Source organism: Malania oleifera, chromosome 6, assembly GCF_029873635.1.
Source record: "Malania oleifera isolate guangnan ecotype guangnan chromosome 6, ASM2987363v1, whole genome shotgun sequence".
Lineage (NCBI taxonomy): Eukaryota > Viridiplantae > Streptophyta > Magnoliopsida > Santalales > Ximeniaceae > Malania > Malania oleifera.
The window spans coordinates 1,326,764-1,346,380 of NC_080422.1; the positions used below are offsets into that span (position 1 = coordinate 1,326,764).

At 35.3% G+C, this 19,617-nt stretch overlaps 1 protein-coding gene across 4 annotated transcripts; it reads right to left on the minus strand.

Moving 5' to 3' along the window:
* Positions 1-35: 35 nt before the first annotated feature.
* Positions 36-18,584, minus strand: LOC131158821 (ubiquitin carboxyl-terminal hydrolase 9-like). 4 transcript variants are annotated; one of them, XM_058113718.1, is made up of 15 exons: positions 18,310-18,566; positions 17,946-18,110; positions 10,794-11,048; positions 9,231-9,375; positions 8,947-9,006; positions 8,738-8,833; positions 7,574-7,619; positions 7,221-7,501; positions 6,951-7,091; positions 4,306-4,476; positions 3,130-3,387; positions 2,425-2,573; positions 1,786-2,337; positions 1,194-1,470; positions 36-795 (listed from the first exon to the last, which is right to left on the minus strand). In XM_058113718.1, exons 2-15 carry the CDS (start codon positions 18,095-18,097, stop codon positions 646-648), a joined length of 2,733 nt encoding a protein of 910 aa, XP_057969701.1. In that variant the 5' UTR covers positions 18,098-18,110; positions 18,310-18,566; the 3' UTR covers positions 36-645. The 4 variants fall into 4 exon arrangements, with proteins under 4 accessions (XP_057969701.1, XP_057969700.1, XP_057969699.1 ...); XM_058113717.1 differs by having other exon boundaries at positions 8,738-8,836; XM_058113716.1 differs by having other exon boundaries at positions 7,221-7,619; positions 18,310-18,584.
* Positions 18,585-19,617: the final 1,033 nt, after the last annotated feature.

Below are 19,617 nucleotides of genomic sequence, written 5' to 3' on the forward strand. Positions count from 1 at the left end.
AGTCACTAGTGAACAGAAAATTAAAAGATGTGAAAGGTAGTAATTCAAAATCATACTCATTCATGATTAAATTCGAATACATGAATTTAAAAAATAAATTAATATAATTTTATATTACATTATATCAAAATTTACCTTCAAAATCCATACTCTCAACATAAAGTGAAGTCAACCATCGCCTGGAAAACCCCCACAGCGAGGTTCAGCGCAGAATCAGATTCAGCTGTGGCGTACATATTTTAATATATGCACTACATGATTAAACACAGGCTTATTCAGGCATCTCAAAACAAAAGCTGGTTACCTCACAGAGATGCCAAAATTTCTTTTCATAAATTATAATAGTGAGGTAAATCAATGTTACTTCCTGCCATGCTTTTGATCAATAAAAATAACTAATAAACAGAAAACCAACGTTAATCCACAACAATGCTCCGACCAACACATCCTCTGCCACAGGTTTTACATCCATATATGTGAATCAACATGTCCCCATTCTTCGTTCAAATGGCACCCATGTTTCTGCAAGCGCAGCTACTTACCACGATCAAAATCTCTCAACTTTTTTCCCGCAAAATATGGTTATGATCTTTGCAAAATCTGCAAAATGCAACTGTCCACACCCCAAACAGGGCCTTCATGCATCTACACAACAGAGTGACGGTGCCCCTGCTCCACCTTTGATCCAACTCTTTGGTAAAATAGCACGTAAGCAGCCGAGGTCCTGATCTCAGCTTCACTAACCGGGGAAACGTGACTGTCGTCAAAATGGTACCATCTGTTCTCATCTATTAACTGCACAATTGATACAATTAAACCAACTTGTGAAAGTGATCCAAATTCTAAATGATACTGAATCATAATGGCTGTGTTCTGATAAAGGATTTTGTGAAAAAAAAAAAAAAAAAGGGGGAAAAATAATGAAGAAATCAATTTTCCTTTGTCCTTATATCTCAAACACCCTTAAGATGAAAATTTATTCAAGCTTTGCTTGAAAACTAGGAAAAACCAAAGGTTTTTCGCTACTTTACTATAGATATTGTTCTCTCACATTTTCCTGTATCTTTCTCAGTTTATTTTTTTTCAAGTTCCAAACAAATCCAAAAATGTGTTTATCTTGCTAAAACAAAAAATAATAAAGCATCAGACTAGTTTCATATTCCCATAAACCGAGCTGGGGTCATGTATTTTACCTTGGCATATGCAGAGTAGTGCCCTCCACCTAGGCCACCGTAATGGTTGCTGATGGCATATAGCTCATACATGTGAGATTGCGAAGGTGCATCCTTGCTTTTCACGTATTTGCTCAAATCAAGATTATGGATGGGGAAATTCACAAAGGTATCAAGTTTGTTCTTCAGGTATCTGCTGTATGAAAATCGTTTCAAGTGGAAAACAAGAATATCTGGCAACCTCCACAAATCTAGCTTCTTGGTGGCCTGCCTATGCTCCTTGCACCTAGGGCAATACCTGCATCAAAATTTTAAAAATGCTTAGAGAAGCGCCTAAAAATATTTGGAAGCATAGATTTCAGGCTTAGGATTTGAATGTGAGGGATTGGACGAAAGTCAATACAATTTTGTATTGCATTTTGTCTAAATTCATACGAACCCAAATTGAAGATCTGAACTCCAGGCTACCAAGAATTAAATAACAATATATCTATATTATACATTAAAATTGAACCTTGGTGGGACACGTGTCGCCACTAAGTTTATATGAAATTGTAATTGATCTGCAAATGTGAAACTCTGCCATAGAAAAATGTCTTTTAAAGTACTATACCACATGTCATCTGGCCCTAGAGGTTCCTCCTTTAGAAATGCCTCCAAGCAAGAGAATAAGGAAATTGCTTCCTGCCTGGTTTTCTTCACAGTGAACCCATTCTTGCAAACCTCTGGGAGATCCTTGAGGTAGCTGGCATCATATAATTCATGTTCCCTGTTAGTCCAATCCAACATAACTTTTACAGATAGACCGGGTTTTATTATAGAGTCCTTTTCAATAGGCTTGCAGCTCAAACCCCTTTCATCAGTAATGGAAAGCTGAAAAGACAACTCCCTGGTGGACATTTCTTCCGAGTCTCTGCCATCCATTGAGTCATCCCCGGTTCCAAATCGAGTACTGCAGTTGTTCAATGGTTTATCAACAGCTTCAGAAACAATACCGTTCTCCTTGGCATTTGTAGAAGAAAAGTTTGTTTTCCTTCTTAAAGGAGAGAGCATTCTGTCAACAGCAGCATCAATGTCTGCTCCAGTTCGTAGGTCATCTATGTAAGTAACCAGTGGTGTTCCCAAAAGCTTCCTCTCACCAGCCTTCAAACTATCAGGTGTGCATCTGGAAAAACTAGAATGTTAATCATGGATCGGAAAAATATTTTTCCAGACCCGCAAAGGCAATATTATGCCTAACATCAAAACTTACTTTTCTAAGCATCTATGAATCAACTCTACTTTTGTCAATCCTGCTCGCTTCTTTGGAAGTCGATAAGCCACAATATGTTCATCATCCTTTATTGAAGACAATGGTTCCAAAGGATTCTCCAAGTATCGATATATCCGATGTTCATAGACCTGAAAATTGAAATACTAGTGTTAAAGAGTGCAGGAGCGGCAGAAACTATAAACAAAATAATCTCTACTATTATTTAAGGGAGGATGGGCAGTTTTCAACCTGTGTTGTTTGCCTCATTCTTCCTAAAAAGTTCCCTTCTTCAACAAGTTTAAATTGAAGTAAATTATCAACTAATGGTCCCCATTAATAAATTTATAATGCAGCTGTAGAGCCCAGGGCTGTAGACCCACAACTCCCCATTACCCCAACACCCATCATCTCCCTATAAACCTTAAATTTAGGGCTGTAGTCCGTAGAGCCCTTTAAAAAAAAAAAACACAACCCGGTGCACAAAGCTCCCACGTATGCAGGGTCCGGGGAAGGGGCGGACCATAATGGGTCTATAGTACGCAACCTTACCTTACATTTTTGCAAGAGGCTGTTTCCACGCCTCGAACCTGTGACCTCCATCCAGGTCACACGGCGATAACCTTACCATTGTGCCTAAGCTCCCCTTCACATAGAGCCCTTATTTACAGGAAAGAAAAAGAATCAGTAAAAACAACATGGGCTTACCTCGGCAAGCAGAAGGCTTTCATCACTATTCAAGCAGCATGCAGAACCCAATGCCTGGCTGAGGTCTTTAAAACAGCCATGTTTCAGCACTGTTATAGTATAAGGCATAGGAAGACCACTCCCATCGCCATAAAACACAGTTATTGTCATCATCCGAGTGACTGTGGAAGGCAGTGGCAATGACAAATACATGAAGGGGTCGAAAGTAATAGAAATTTTGCCACAAACTGGGCAAATCAATGTCGATTTATATTGACCCTGTGCAGATTGTCAACACATTTAATTCCTTTAGTAACCAAATAATACAGTCAAGTGTTAAGGTTCCATAAGCAACGATTACTCTAGAACACAGGTATACCAACATGTGACATATCTCAGATACACTTCACAAAAGATTCCAGGGCAAAGAAAAAACAATAGTCCAAGGGACAATTTAAATAAAATAATAAAATTGTTGCAAAGATACAAATGATGAAATCAATTTATATACAAAATAATTCCATCCACCTGCTGTGATGGACTTGTCAATCGCCAGTATGCTCCATAAGAATCAACAGGCAATTTAAAGGATAATAAGATCTAGACCAGTCACAGAGCGCACAGCATAAATGCTTCCATAAGAAACCTATGTAACACAACCATGACTCGAGAGAGGAAATTTATTAAGTACTGTCTCAGCACATACTTTTCAATGAATTCTAATGGCTGATGAAAGCAAGTTGATCTGGTGGGCATTTACCATGCCTACTTCAACTTTTTGGAATTTTAAGTGAAATAAACAATGGACACAAATTCAAAGTGTCCCAGGTTCATAATTATAAAATAAATGTGAAACAACGTAAAAAAGCAATGCCTTCAAATGATGCAACAAGATAACTTCTAACCAGTCAGGAGTAAGGCTTAGTTGTTGTATCCCAATGAACGAAAGATAGAAAATAATTATCATATTGGTATGTGTTAGAATATTGCATACATTGCATCACATCAAAATACCACAACGTCTATGCTAAAATATTTTCTAAGCAATAAAAAACAAGTAATTTGATTGCTTTACTCAATATTTCAACAGTTATTGTAGAAGCATTATGTGAACAAATAGCACATTATTTACGCATATATTTCAAAGAAAAATTAATGCGATCAAATTCCAAATAAATAGATAAATAAATTGCTCACCTGGCAAACATCCACAATTAACGAATCATTCCGTGCCTTGTGATTTTTCCAACACTCCCCTGCAACTTCCTCATCTGGGCGACCATCTGAGTCCTTTGTTTCAATATATGGCTTTTGTTTAACACGATTCAAATCTTCATGCAACCCATCCAACAAGAATGCAAGGAGTTCCTAAAGGAATAGTATTAAAAAATGGTCATTTAAAATATAAAAACACATACATTGAGCAAGTAGAAACTAAGAAATTCAAAAAATAAAAGAAATAAAAAAAAACTAATTCTAACGGGTTTTTTGGACAGCTAAACAACACATTACAAAAAACTGGAACCAAGATATGATTGATTGTTGAAAAATATATGCCTTCAAATATTGTTTTCAACTAGTTCATTAAACAATTTAACAGAACATGAAAAGACAGAAATGGGACATCAAATTTTAAGTCATCATGCATATTAAGTTGCTCAAGTTGAGAGTTGGAAACCTCGTAAAAATGCAAACATAAGTTAAAATGACGACTTTTTAGAGAGCAAAATTCCAGTGTCATTCCAAGTAATACAAAGCATCACTCAGTCAATAAACACAATTATCATATTAGTTTGAAAGAGAGGTTCATAATTTATGTGGAAGAGCAACAGTATAATTTCTATTCAGATGAACTTGCAGTCTAGACACTATAACTGCAATGCATCAAGAGACTTATAAAAGTTTGCACCCGCTTGGGATGTAGATCACCAATTCCCAAAAATTACCTGTCCATGAAACCCACCACACGCCATCACTCACCTCACCCAGTGTAAAGAATCCCCAGCGCTAATGCTAAGCTCAACAAACATTGGCAATTTCTCATGCTGACAAGTCATATGGAAGAACTTTTGCAACTTTTCCCATCACAAGACAGTCAAACCCTTGTGCAACAAAAAGTTGATGACAACAGACTAGCCTTAAGAAGAAAGCCAATCCTTAGCACATCTGACCGCTAGACATCCAATCTCCATGCTCATCATACAATGGGATCGATGTTTAATCGCAGATACATGCCATAACAAAGATCAATTTGAGATTCTTTTCAATGCCAATTGGACCGGCTCAACGATGCAGTCATTAATAAAGTTATAGAAAAGGCTTCATTAGCACACCTCAAAAGACTGATAATTCTTTATAATGCACACTTTCCAGTTGTTGACCATTCATAGCCATTAACTAATCTAAACAAGCGGCCATTTTCTTTGTTTAAGAAAATTAATCACTGCCCTGAGAAACACACAAGTAAACTCATGGCCCAGATCTGGCAAGCAGGGGCAGCTGACGATTGGCCACGTGCTCCCAAGACACGGCCACATATTTCTCAAGAAATAGGCAATGTTTCTCAAGAAATTTCTTCAAGTTTAACCAGCAGATCTCTCACATTTCAGTCATGTGAATCCGGTTTTTAAGTAGAGCTATATTTTAAAAGGCACAATGAAGGATCATCTCAAGACAAGGCATGCCTAAAATGCCCCAAAGGCCAGGGCATAGTCTAAAATATCCAACTCCTGAAAGGCAAACACATATTACAGAAAGGCTTATGTATTTTGAGCAAAAGGAGCCTTTTGCACTTTTTGTAGTTGACGCTTATGCATTTCGGTTTATGAATTTTTTTTTTCTCAGATTTGGTTAGTAAACTAGGGCAGGCACCTTTAATCGGGCGTATATATGAAAGGATTAAGGAATGCTCTAATATGAGTGAATCTCTAAGCTCTTTGAACCTTGACCTTTCCAAAACAATTTAGAGTTACATCTTGGATCATAAAAACAATTTGAATTCTGTAATATTGTGATTATCTCTTGGCATGATTTCCTAGAATGAACTTAAGTTTGTATGCTTTGGATTAACAGTAGATTACAAATCATATTTGAATTTTTTTTTTCAAATTTTATCTTTAGTTTTCTAATTTCACCTATTTTTTCAACATATAAAAAAATAAAACTCTCAAAAAGCTTATCTATAAAGCCTTGAGGCTCACACCTAGTGTCATCAGTGTTAAAACACTTCTCATTATGCCTTTGCCTTTTAAAACATTGATAACTAGTAATAAACAAGTACTCTTCAAAAATAAATAAATACATATATAACCCACAACCATTTGACTTCTCATGAATGCACTTCTTTTTGTCCTCAAAGAGAAGTCTTGTTCAAATCAGTAAATGCTTAAGTACAAATATAACCCCTGGCACCATCACAATAAGTTTAGCGTCACAAGATCCACACAATCCCACTTCATACAACAACAGACAAGCCTTATGCCCCATTATGAGGTGCCTACACACTTGCCTACATGAGGGATTAGAGGTGATGGAAAAATTACAATTACTCAATCAGCTCCACAGAATTGAAAAAGAAAATAAAATAAAATGGAGAATCAATAGATGTAAACATGGTACAACTACAATGTAATTATAACGCCTGCTTAGAAAAGGAAAAAGCATCAGAAAAACATTAATTCCCAACCTAAATTAACTGTATTGCTGGAATTGATCCTTTGTCAATTTTCCTTCAAACCCCTCAAGGCAAAAAGTATACACAGAAAATGGAGCCTCCAGGGAAATTCAAATACACATACTAAAGCATTAAACATAGGAGTGATGTGACATAATGCAGTACTAACTTGTGAATCATGCTGATTATAGCCGCTGAACTGAGGAGCAAACCGAGCAAGCTTTCCCTTAAATACACGTGGTGCAATTGCAGTTCGGACAGAGGACCATAACTTCCTCAACAACTCACCAAATGCAAGAGCAAGCTCACCCTGCACAGTTACAACAGATGTTAGGAACCTATGCTACATGATTTAAGTAAGCTTCCACAATGTGTTCAATCTAAATTAATTTCTTATTAAAAAAGCAGGATGAAACAATAACTAAGAGCAGCCACATACATGCATCCCTAAGGGATTCTGCTTGTTGATCTCCTCTGTATAATCCTGCAAGAAATACTCAACAAGAGGTGGTGTATGGACTAAGCATTGAATAGCACTGTTCATAAAGCAAGTATTTCCCAAATTCTGTAGTCCGGACAAGCCTCCCCTATCTCCTTTTGTAGTGGTATTCAAAGCATCATATCCTTCCTCCATATCTGTAAATGTTGAGCTTAAAGCACTAGCCTGATACAAATTGGAACTGTGACCTGTTGAATAGCCATTAGACAGCGCTGGCCCCCCTGCAATTGTCATCGATGATCTTGAAGGTTCTATTGGTACCAAAGCTAACTGATTTCCAGTAGAATCCATACCAAACCCAGATGGCCAGCTTCCACCAAGCTGCACCTCCAAAAGAATCTGCAGAGAAAAAGGACATATCAACAAACAGACAACTGGTAAACCAAAACTTCTTCCTCATCATTTGGCAGGAGTCTGTCCAAAGTACCCATTAATTTATCTCAATATTCATGATTATCAATCACCAGAAGTAATCATAATCCTTTAGCAAATCCTAACACAGCCATGGCCAGGTTGATAAAATAAGTTGGTCACACATATAGAGATAGTAGGGGAAATTGTTGTATTTCCATCATGGTAGCAAATACAGTTAGCCTGAATCAGATCCTAAAAACACAGCAGAGAATTTAAAAGGGGAAAAAAAAAATGGAGACCATAACATGCATAGATGGCTTACAACACAACAACAACAATAACAATAAGCCTCTCAAGACTATTTGAGGGAAGCTTCCTTTTTAGTTTTTTCTATCAACATGATTCAAGGATATTCTTGAATTCTTATGTCAATTAAATTCTAATAATCTTCCGTTATTTTTTCAAGATTCAAATTAAAAAGGTAAAAAATAAAGAGTTTGTTTAAAAGTAATAATGTTTCATTTTTTATTTATAAATTTCAAAAATAATACAAAAAAGACAACTTATTTTTCAATTTTACAAAATTATATAAGATAGCATATGACATCATGGATTTTGGGCAAGTTTGGAAGAAACTCAATACATATTTCACACAAATCAAAATTCAAGATCCAAATTCCATGCTCCATAATGCAAAGTAAAGAATTAGAAATCCAGGAAAAAAACAATAAAAATATGTTATCCTAATATTCTATATAAAATTTGGAAGCAGCATTTGTGTAACTATTTAAAAAATCTGAAGTGGAAAACAAAACAATTTCCACAAGAAAATAGAGCCAAAACATTTTATTGTTATTTTCATTTATTTCATAAAAACATTGTAAAATGAAAGTTTAGCTAACTTTTTTGTAATTTTTTGGAAAACTAAAATGGAAACTTAAAACTGTTTTCCACAACTGAATAGGCCCTAAACATCTCTTGGACTATTACCCATCTGATACATATAGCTGCATGCTTCACATCCTAAATATTAGTGCAGAAATTTATCTAAAGATGGAATGAACCACATATGCCCACAACAACGAATTGTCTAGGGTACTCACATCTTGGTCCATCTGCAAGTTTGACTCCTCCAGAGTTCGTTCTGAAATGGTCAATATTGTATGCTTCTGCTTATTAAAATAGTCCCAAATACGAACCTGCTGATTTTTTGCCGCAAAAAATAAAAGGAAATATAAAGTTGAGTTTCTATTAAGTATGATAATTGAAGGTAAACGAAGGAATACCTAAAGACAAATATCATACAACAGACCTTCTCTTGCTTTATTCCTTTAACTGCATACACCCTTTCATAAAGCTCTTTTACAGAAGCCTGAAACAAATCAACCAAGTTAGAAGCAGCATAATCAACAATCACATTCCCTACGCAGGCATGTCTTTAAGGTTTAGAAACAGATGCCCAATTAGTAACAGCAACCCAGAATGCAAAGCATCGAGCCAATGCTGCATGTATTTAGCTTAAACTTAAAAAATAGCCACATCATATGGAATATAGATAGAAATTCACTGAAAATTTTTAATATAGAAATGTATTACCTTTTTACTCAACTTTACAACAGATTGGCTGTTGTCTCTGGAATCAGTTATATTCAAACACAGAGGATAAACCTCCACATTGAATTTTTTGTTAAGATCACCCTGAGAAATTAACTTTCTAGGTAATGCAGGTCCTCCTTTATACCTAGCAAACACAATGAAAACTTATAAGTACATATAAACAAAAGAAATGTACCAAAATTTAAACATTTATACCATAAGAGTATGGACACAAACTAGAGCAGCGGTGCCTATAGTCAGGGCCACATTCACATTGGGACAAGTGTGAGCTATAGTCCCCACTCAATTTATAAAAATTAATTATAACATATCTACGTAATGGGATTAAAAAAGTAGTATTTTTTAGAATTGCACTCACTCAACATGGATTCTAAGTTCAAATAAACAAGATTAGGGAGGGCAATTCAATTTTTTAAAGTTTTTATTTGGGGACTAATTCAACTGAACAAGTTTAGATTCCTATAATTTTCAAAAAATGTCATAAAATATTTCAGAACATTGACCCTGTGTTTGGGAGATGTATCTGATTTGGATATGTGTGGATTTGGACAAAATGTAATCCAAAATTGTACTGAGTTTTGTGACTTTGGTCTAAATCCAAACAAATTCAAATCCTAGGCACAAAATCCATGCTCTTAAAAGCAACATGAGTTATTTATTATGAGTCTTAACTTTAGGTAAATCCCAGTGTTTTTTTCTTTTTCATATTGAACCCTAAATTGTTTAGTCACTTATATTGAGAACCAGAGAGAGATTTTCAGTAGCATATTGCAAATAAGTTGATTATGGAGCATCCAAAACATGAAAATTCATCAAGGATAATTGTAAGGTGTATCTTTTTTCAAAATGAATGTAGTAAAAAACTGAGTTTTTTTTTCCCTTTTTTGCCAGTATTCCAATGTCATGTCTAAATTAAAAATATAATAGTTCATAATTATGAATGAATAATTTTAAAAGTTTAAATATTATGAAATATATAAATTAAAAAAAAATTAAAATGTGTTATACATGAGAGCCTCAGCCCCCACTGACTGTAGAGTCCTGGATCCGTCACTGCCTGCAGTATTACAACAAAAAATACCAACTATTCTCTCAGCACAAACCCATGTAAAGCCTTAACTAAAATCTCAACTGCTTTTAAGAGCTGAGAAACAAGAGAAAAAAGTTGGATGTTCATTACATGACAAAGCATTCATAAAATGCTACAAAAAGCATGCAAAGACACCTTAGAAGTACCAGACAAGGAGAGAAATCTATCCACTCGGAGAAATAGAAGTTTGTTAACATTCACATGGCTTGGTGTTTGCGGTGACTTGTGAAAATGATTTGTGTAGTAATGTGACATATGGCTCGCATAACCTTTTTTTCTTGGTAATTAAAATAGGAAAACATAATTTACCTGAAGTCACATAAGTCATTTTTATAAGTTGTCCCAAACAGCTTCTTATTTATTAATCAGGTGTATTTAGGAAGGAAAGTATGTCAACAATGATACAGCAAGAGTATCTGAGTAATAAGGTAATACAAATGCTAACTAATTACCAGTCAAAAAGCTTCTGCCAAACTCCTTGAGGAACTAATACATAATCATGCCCTTCCTCCAGTGTCCTAATAAGCTCTAAATCATCACCCTCACAATTATTTTCATTCAAAACAAGGTCCGAATTATCGATAGGTCCAGGTCTTTCTACCATTTTCGATGGAATAATTTTCATATGCTGAGAATTGGGGAATTGGCCACCAATTGAATATTCACCACTGCCTTGTTCAATGTATTTCTGCCAACTTGTGAACCACCTGCTCAAACAACAAATGGAATCTCATCACAACCACAATTGAAGTTAATTACAAAAGATCTTAGAAAAATATATAAATAAAAGAGATTTTCAGGGTGAAATCCATAAAAATAATAGCTCCCATCAGTCACAAGTGGAAGAACAAACCCCCCCAAAAACGTAATGTAACTATCACAGGAACTATTAGATAATGGAAAATAATAAGCAATATGACAATTCAGGAAAAGGCAACAAACTTAAAATAAAAATACAACATATTTTTTTCAAACTTATAACGGTCATCACAAATTTTTTGTCAAAATCCTGAAGTTACCACACTTTCAACATTGGTCTGATCAAATTCCTTGGTTACAATCCAATTCCTTAGATTCCACACAGCTGAATCATTCAAAAGAAAGCATAATAGTGGATCCCATTCCCCAAATTAACTCAATAGTCTTGCAAACTTCGGTGTCATTTTCATCCCCGCGACTCTGTCTTTCCTCGACCATCTTTAACAAACCCAATACAGCCAAAACTAAGACAAGTTATAACTGCCCAGCAAGTTGTAGAAACTCACAAATCTATAAAAATGTGTATTTTCACTACAAGATCAAACAATGGAATTATTGTCATTTTAGGTCATCGTGCAGCTTGCATGAATGTTCAATCAGCATATCTAAAAGCCGCATTACAAATAAGCCCATGGCTCATACATATTAACCAACAATAAAATATTGTTGAATTCAATAAGGAAAGAACTCATTTCTTAATCAACATGCAAAAGCTCAATCCTAGTTCAACAAGCAGGAGATCCTGCATACTGCACAACACTAAAATCTTTGAATTTGATGAAAGAACTCAATCACTGTTTCCAGCATAGAAAACTCTTTCCAATCCAGTTAAAGATAATAAAGTAGGCAATCCAGTATATGTATGGATTTCCTTGTCACACAAACAAAAAAGGACATGCACTTTGTCAGGTCATCATCACAGGTGGAGTCTAAGAGGAACCAAAATATAAATTTTCAGAGGCTTAGCCACTTAAAAATTCTAACCCTTCAAAATATTCTGCTTAGTTCATCGTAAGTTTGTGTGCAGGCATGTGTAAAGGAACTGCAATCATTCTTACATATATAAACTTAAATCAAATAAAATTATAAAAGCCTCCTTGATGTGCCCTCTGAGCAGCACCTTGTATTCAGAGTCTGCAGTGGGGGTGACAACATTAAGCACAGCATAAAAAGGCTGTTGTGTAACCACAGGTATGTTAATTGGCATTTTTCAGACATATATAACACATTCATGTTGAATGAGGTTTTAAATTCCAATTTTTTCAAATAAATTTCTAAACTCCAAAAGTACAGGAATTTCTTAATGGAAATTTCAAAGTCAATGTCAATTTCAGCTTCAATTTCAAAAATATTGAAAACTTGAAGAAAGCATGGAGTTTTTTTTTTGCCCCTAGAGAGGGGGGGGGGGGTGGAGGGGGCTGAAGAAACTACTACGACAATATAATGCAAGAGTTACAACTAAAATACAGTAAATAAGATGCATCGGTGACAGGTATGGGGACACTAATTGCAATGCAATGACCACGTTAAACATATTCATATAATATAGTTAAAATTCAGAAATCAGTTAAATTTTAGTTATTACACAAATACAACTAGTTTAGAATTTAAAGGCCAAATAAAATGTCGTAGCTAATGTCCATTTGCAGTTTCAAAAATATGAAAGTTATTATTCATACCCTTCTCGTAATGACCTTTATTTTAAATAAGAAAAGAAGATATATTAAAAGAGAATTAGGGTTTTGAATCTCAAATTTCAATTTCAGGTAAATTTTTTTCCATAGTCAAATTTTTGAAAAAATTTTCTGAAATGTTGCAATTTTAATAAATTTTGGTTCATAATTTGGATGGCGATTTTGCAAGGCGAAAATTTGACTGCCATTTTGATTTCAGAGGTGGTAGTAGCAGAAATTTCAATGGAAATTTCAACAATTCTGTAGAAAATTAAGACCACGATGGTAAATATGCTAACAACAATAACTAAGCCTATCTCTTGCCAGGTGGGATCATTTGCATGTCCTTCTGCAATTATGCATATAAAATATTTAAAACTCACAAGCTCTGAAGCATTCGCGGTCTAGGATAGGCTACATGCATGCAATCTTACCTACATGCTCGGGGAGGCTATTTCCATGATTGAATCTTTGGCTAGGTTTAGATCTCACATACTTACCATTGAGTAAAAGCCCGTGTTTATTCCACCATTATACATGAATAAAGAAATTTTCCTCTAAAAATGGGAGTGCTATCAAATCTTTTCTTCCTACCTCAATCCGCGTTGCTCCATCAGTATGGTAAAAAAGCTAATGTTATGTAATCTTTTTTTATTTTAGAAATCTTAATACAAGAATGAGACATCCATTTAAACTTCAACACAAATACACTATTCATGAGATAACTGCATTAGATTCACCATAACCATGCCAGGTATCACCCCCATGTTGTTGTCATTGTCTAAACTCTAAATTATAGTTTATTTCAAAATTTATATTTCTCATCCTTATAATCATTATTTACTTCATGATAATCAAAGTGATTTTAGCTTCCCAATTCCCATATAAGAACAAATCTCAATAATAAACTTCAAATGATAATCTTCACCAAGAGTGTCTCTGAATCTCTTATATAATCTTATATTTACTTAAAAAGCAATAGTTGTCCAAAAACCCAGGGAAATTTAACATATGGCTAGGTGCAAAAATAGATAAACATGTTATCGCCTCTGCACATCATATATATGTATGTATGTATGTATGTATGTATGTGTGTATATTATGCCATACAAAATCAGAGAAGCCTGCATGCTAAACATGTTTTCCCTTGTAAATAATTCTAACAATGTTTTAAAAGGCAAAGGCGTAAGGCAAGGCATTTTAACCGTAACAAGGTGAGGCATAAGCCTCAAGGCGTTGAGGTGTAAGCCTTTTGAGAATTTAATTTTTTATTTACAAATATATAAAAATAAATTATACATATTAAAAATCATATGAATTTTATTTGATAATTAAAATAAAGCATTTTCTTTAAATTTTACCCCAAAAAATAGCTTAAAGAGTCTAAAGCTCAAGCTAGTCCTAGTTGTGGGGTATCGGCAATGAATTACAGGGCCACTGCCACGTGCCCATCCAAGCTTAAATATTTAACTCCAAACTCATCGCCTTTCTTAATTAAAAAAGTTTGACTCAGTCACAACTCTCTCTCTTCTCTTCTCTTCTCTCTCTCTCTGAAGTGAGATAAGTCTGTACATAGAGATGCTTTTTTGTAAAGCAGCTAGGTTCTGAGAAGAGAGACTTCTGCATGAAGATCCGAAGCAGCTGAGTGTCAAAGAGAGAGGCTTCTGCACCAAGATCTGGAGCAGCTGTGGGTAGAAGGGTATCGAAAACCGGAATTAGATCCTCTACGTGGGAAAGAAATCGCCTGAGAAAACAAGGGCACAGATCTGCAAAAGATCTGAGGTTGGTCGATGATTGGAGAGAGAGAGAGAGAGAGAGAGAGAGAGAGAGAGAGAGAGAGAGAGAGTCGTGGTGCTAGATTGGCTGAAGAGAGACAACCTAGTCGTCCTGTTGAAGGAGGAGTCTTCCTGGAGAACATCGACCGATGGAAAGAGAGAGTAAGCCAATGTCATGGAAGCTTTTTATTGCACAAATAATGAGACCCAAAATGTGCATGCCTCGTCTGTTGAGGCGTGAAATGTGAGTATTTCTGGCCCATGCAAACGCCCAATTCCAAAACACATATGCCTTTGGGGACTTTCGCCTTTTATATTATATCTGGGGGTATTTTAACCTCAAAATGCATCAAGGCGCACCTCAAGAACGCCTTTTAAGTCAAAGAATTCTAGCAGCATGTATTCCTAGAAAATAAAGAGAAACATATGTTAAGAGAATTGCTTTAACAAAAATCACATAACAGCAAGAAACATTTGGATGAGCAGGAGCAATGCATCGCTTTTAAAACCTTCATGAGTATGGAAAACACACACCCACCAACGAGGGTAAATATTAGCCAATACGAGGGCATTTCCAAGCAAAGCAAAAATAAAGAGAACATTTCTTGATGGTCAAGAAATTAATAACCCCAGTAGATTTCGATAGCTTGGATCTATTATGCAAGTTGAGGAAGAAAGTGAAGAAGACGTAATACATTGAACTAAACTAGGTTGGATAAAATGGAGAAGTCCTTTGGGCATGTTGTATGATCGTAGAATACCCTTAGGGGAATTTTGGTTCATGGAATGTGAATACTAGTACTATATATTCCGGTAACGTGATTATCTACCCATGTTTGGTCTGCAAAAGAAATTTAGAATTCCATTCAACATTACCAATCATATCATTTAACTACATTTTAGGAAAATATTATTACCATTTAAGAGGTCGTATTGTAACTTTCTTAAGTTAGGGTAATGTATACTTGATAGGGGGAAGTTGCAATTGGAAGAGCATAGTGCCTCTCCTCTGCCATTGACCCAAAGCACCTAAAGCACCCCGACCTCTGCAACACCTTGCTCCCCCCCTTATGCTGACAATGTCAACCAAAAACCCACATCTCTACCTCACATCACCATGGTTCTTTCCCCCTCCAAGGTCGGCAGCATCAAGGTGCACATCTCCCAACATCAGGAAAACAGCAATGCGAAGGCCGCTGGCGCCTTAGACGACCACTTAAGCCCCCTCAGCTCCACTGACAGATCAAGCAATAAAGAAGTCAATGATGGTGACAATCTGGCTTATTGGTGCGGAAACCAATAGTAAGTAGTTGAATGTCTCCACAGAGAACATGAGATGTGGATGAGTGAAGCCATCACGAATGCTCCCCAGATCTTGATGATTTCCACGACGAGTAGCTAGGCATTGGCTTCCAGTGGTCTGTAGGCTGGGCAGTGATTTTGATGGCAGGGGCTCAACCAGATCTCTAACACATTCTTCCCTCAAAATTTTCAGCAATTTTGGCAGTATGGATTTTGGCAAATCGAGCTTACAGTGGAGGAATACTGTGTTCTCTGAAGATCAGAGATGAATTTTTTTTTAGAGGGGGGGTTAAATGAACAACATTCCAAAGAATTTGATTATTAGTGAACCAAACAGAGGAATTGTGCTTGAACGGTAATATGATTACAGAAATCTAATATTCCAGTAATATTAAACTTTGTTGGATGCAAAATTCTATAAGCTAAATGCCCCCTTAGAATAAGAAAAAAAAAATTTTAAAAATTATAGGGTAGCTTAAAGACCAGCTGTGCTATACTGATTAAAATGTCGGGCAACTAAGAAACAACATATCTAAAATGTAAAAGTTGCTAAAATGAGAATCCTAAGGTGGATAAGTGATAGAACATTAAAAGATATTGACAGTAAGTTAGGCATCGCACCTATTGAAAAAGAGATAAGAGAGGGCAACCAAAATGGTTTGGGAACCTACAAAGTAGGCCAAATGGTATCAGAGATGAGAGAGTTAGTGGGAGACGAAGGTGAGAATAGACTTAAAATAACTTGAAATAAGATAATGAGTAGAAATTTAACAGCCTTCAAATTGAAATTGCCCAAGGTTGTGTAAATCGACAAGGAAGCCAAAAAGGATTCATGGCAACACCACTTAGTGCGACTTAACACTTGGTTTGTTGTTGCTCGTAGTTCGTTTCATAGAAAATCCTCCTTACAAAAAATATTCTGCATAGTAAATGCTTTCCTAGAAATTAACCTTTAAAGGGTAGAATTGAATGTTGTCAAGTGAACATAGTCAGGTTGAACCTCCATTTAGCAACTTCCACTAAACAACTTTATATTGAAACAATGCTGTTCATTAGAAGGTTCTTTTTCCATTAACCAGATGACCTATTTCCTTGACTAAAATTTTGTAGAAGAATCAAACATCAAAAATTGTAGAAAGTAATTTCAATGGTCATTTTCCATAAAACAAAACAGAGTGTTGTGGAATTAATATATGAATATGTAAATAGGCTAACATACAAGCAACATACCCCCACTAAACCTCTAAGAATCTTGACCTAGCCATATAATCAGCACCTTTGCTTCAAGTGAACAAGCTATCATTGGAAGAAAGGCTACAACAGCAGAAAGATGAAGCAGCCACCAAAAGCTCCCATATACTCTTAAGATAGGCTTTCAATTGGTTTATTTAATAAAAAACAGAAATTTCTCTCCTGATTCCATTCTAGTGTATAAGACCTTCACTGCAGCTCCAACCTCATTCTAAAGACATCAGTGAAACAACTAACATTTCCATTGTTAGTACCTTTACTAGGGAAATTTTAGAAGTGACCAAAATTTCTTTCTACTGTTGCTTCACATGAGTGTTTCATGTGTTTCATCATATTTTACAAAGAAATGAAACTACATTTCTAGAACTTCAACAAAAAGATGAACCATCCTTTCAAACAAAATTATAGTAACTATAAAGAAGCATTTGGAATACAAGAATTCTCACATTCCACACGTGCACCATCCTTTAATTTCACATAGCCCACTAAAATCAAGGTAAGTGACAAACCTAGACTCACACCAAGTACCTGCATGTAATCAGCCGATTATGCACTTTGGCTGAGTCATATAGTTCAGTATCAAACCAAAATATTTATATTTTTTTTTCTTGTGCTTGAGCACAGGGTGCGACAATTCAGGTATATCATGATTATTATACAAAAATAAATACAAAACAAAACAAACAGAAAGAAAGCAACGAATCTCCTGGTGAGCACAAATTAAACGAAAAAACAAAATAAAACAAAAAAGACGCAGAGATAAATTTATCTTTTCGAGCACAAAATAACGCACAACATTCAAATCCGCGGGATCAAAAATAAAATCAATGATAACTCCAGGCACCTGTTTGAAACAACGTAGTACAAGTTCCCTTCCTTCAAATTGGACTCCGCTGCATTTGTCAACTCAGTCACGATTCGCTTCTCTTCCTCCGGAGTGTAAGGCAGGCAACTTGCTCCGTTCTCCATCAGAAGGCCCGAATCAGGAATCGTCATGATCCAATTAAGCCTGCAAGGCGGAGATGAATAAATCAGTAAAAATTATTAAGCAAAGATCTGTAAATTCAATTAAAACTCAAGAAATCACCAAACAAAATCCGTGCCAGATTCAACAAAAGCTTTGATACAAGAAACTTGGGGGTAAACAGAGTGATGAAGAACATAGATTATGCTCAGATTCCGAGCAAGAATTGAGAAAATGAACAAACCGTGAATTAGTGAAAATCGCAGAAGAAATCGGGCTGCAAAGAAGAGACTGTTGCGAAAATGTCCGAAAATTTGAAGAGGAACGTGTAGGACGAACCCTAGATTGCAGGGCGGACGGATCCTGCAGACAAGACTTCAGAAATCTTCTTACCGTCTTTTTCAACCATTCGGACCTTCCGAACTTTGAGTCGCGCACAATTTATAGCCTCACCAAAGAACGGCCAAAAGCCCGAACCAGAATTAACAAGTTTTTTCATTTTCTTTTTCTTTTCTTTTTGGCCAAGAATTGTATGCTTCTACTTTCTTTTTTATTTTCACTTTCTTCTTTTTTAAATTTCAGGGGGGAAAATTATCTCCTCACACAGAAATTATTCTCTTTTTTTTTTTCCTCCTATTTGAGCTTAGAAAATGTTAAAGAAATGAAAGAAAAGTAGGGAAGAGATTATTTTTTCATATTTGATTAATTAAGAAAGTGAAAAATAAAATAAAAAATATACCAAATCAATGAATAGATAATTTTGTACAGTTTATTTTTTAGTATTTTTAATTATATAAATAAATTTTTTATTTTTAATAGTATTCGATGTAGAAAGTAAATGTAATGGAAATGATTTTTCTTCAAATGTTCTATGTGATCGTAGAATACCCTTAAAATTAAAAGGGAAATTTTATAGAACAGCTATAAGACCAGCCATGCTATATGAATCAGAATGTTGGGCGACGAAGAAACATAATATCCAAAAAGTAAAAGTTGCCGAGATGAGGATGCTTAGATGGATGAGTGGTATAACATTGAAAGATAAATTAAGGAATGAACATATTCGTGGTAAGTTAAGTGTAGCTCCTATAGAAGATAAGATAAGGGAGGGACGACTCAGATGGTATGGACACTTGCAACGTAGGCCTTATAGTGCACCTGTGAGGAAGAGTGACTTAGTTACTGTGGGGGGCAGTAGAAGGGGTAGGGGTAAACCTAAAATAACTTGGGAGCAGATAGTGAGTAAGGATTTAATATCTTTGAATCTATCAAAAGAAATGGTCCATGATTGCATAAATTGGCGGAAAAGGATTCATATAGCCGACCCCACTTAGTGGGACTAAGGTTTGGTTTTGTTGTTGTTGTTGTGTACATAAAAAAATTTATAAGTAAGTTGTGAAAAAAGTATTTTGAATTTAAGAAAAAAAATTAAAAATATAACAAAAATATATTTGTATGTTGAAAACTAATCTACTCATTTTGAATATCATACACAAGAACTTAGTAGTTTAAAAATATAAGGGTAAAAGACACTTATCTTTGTTGAGGTTTT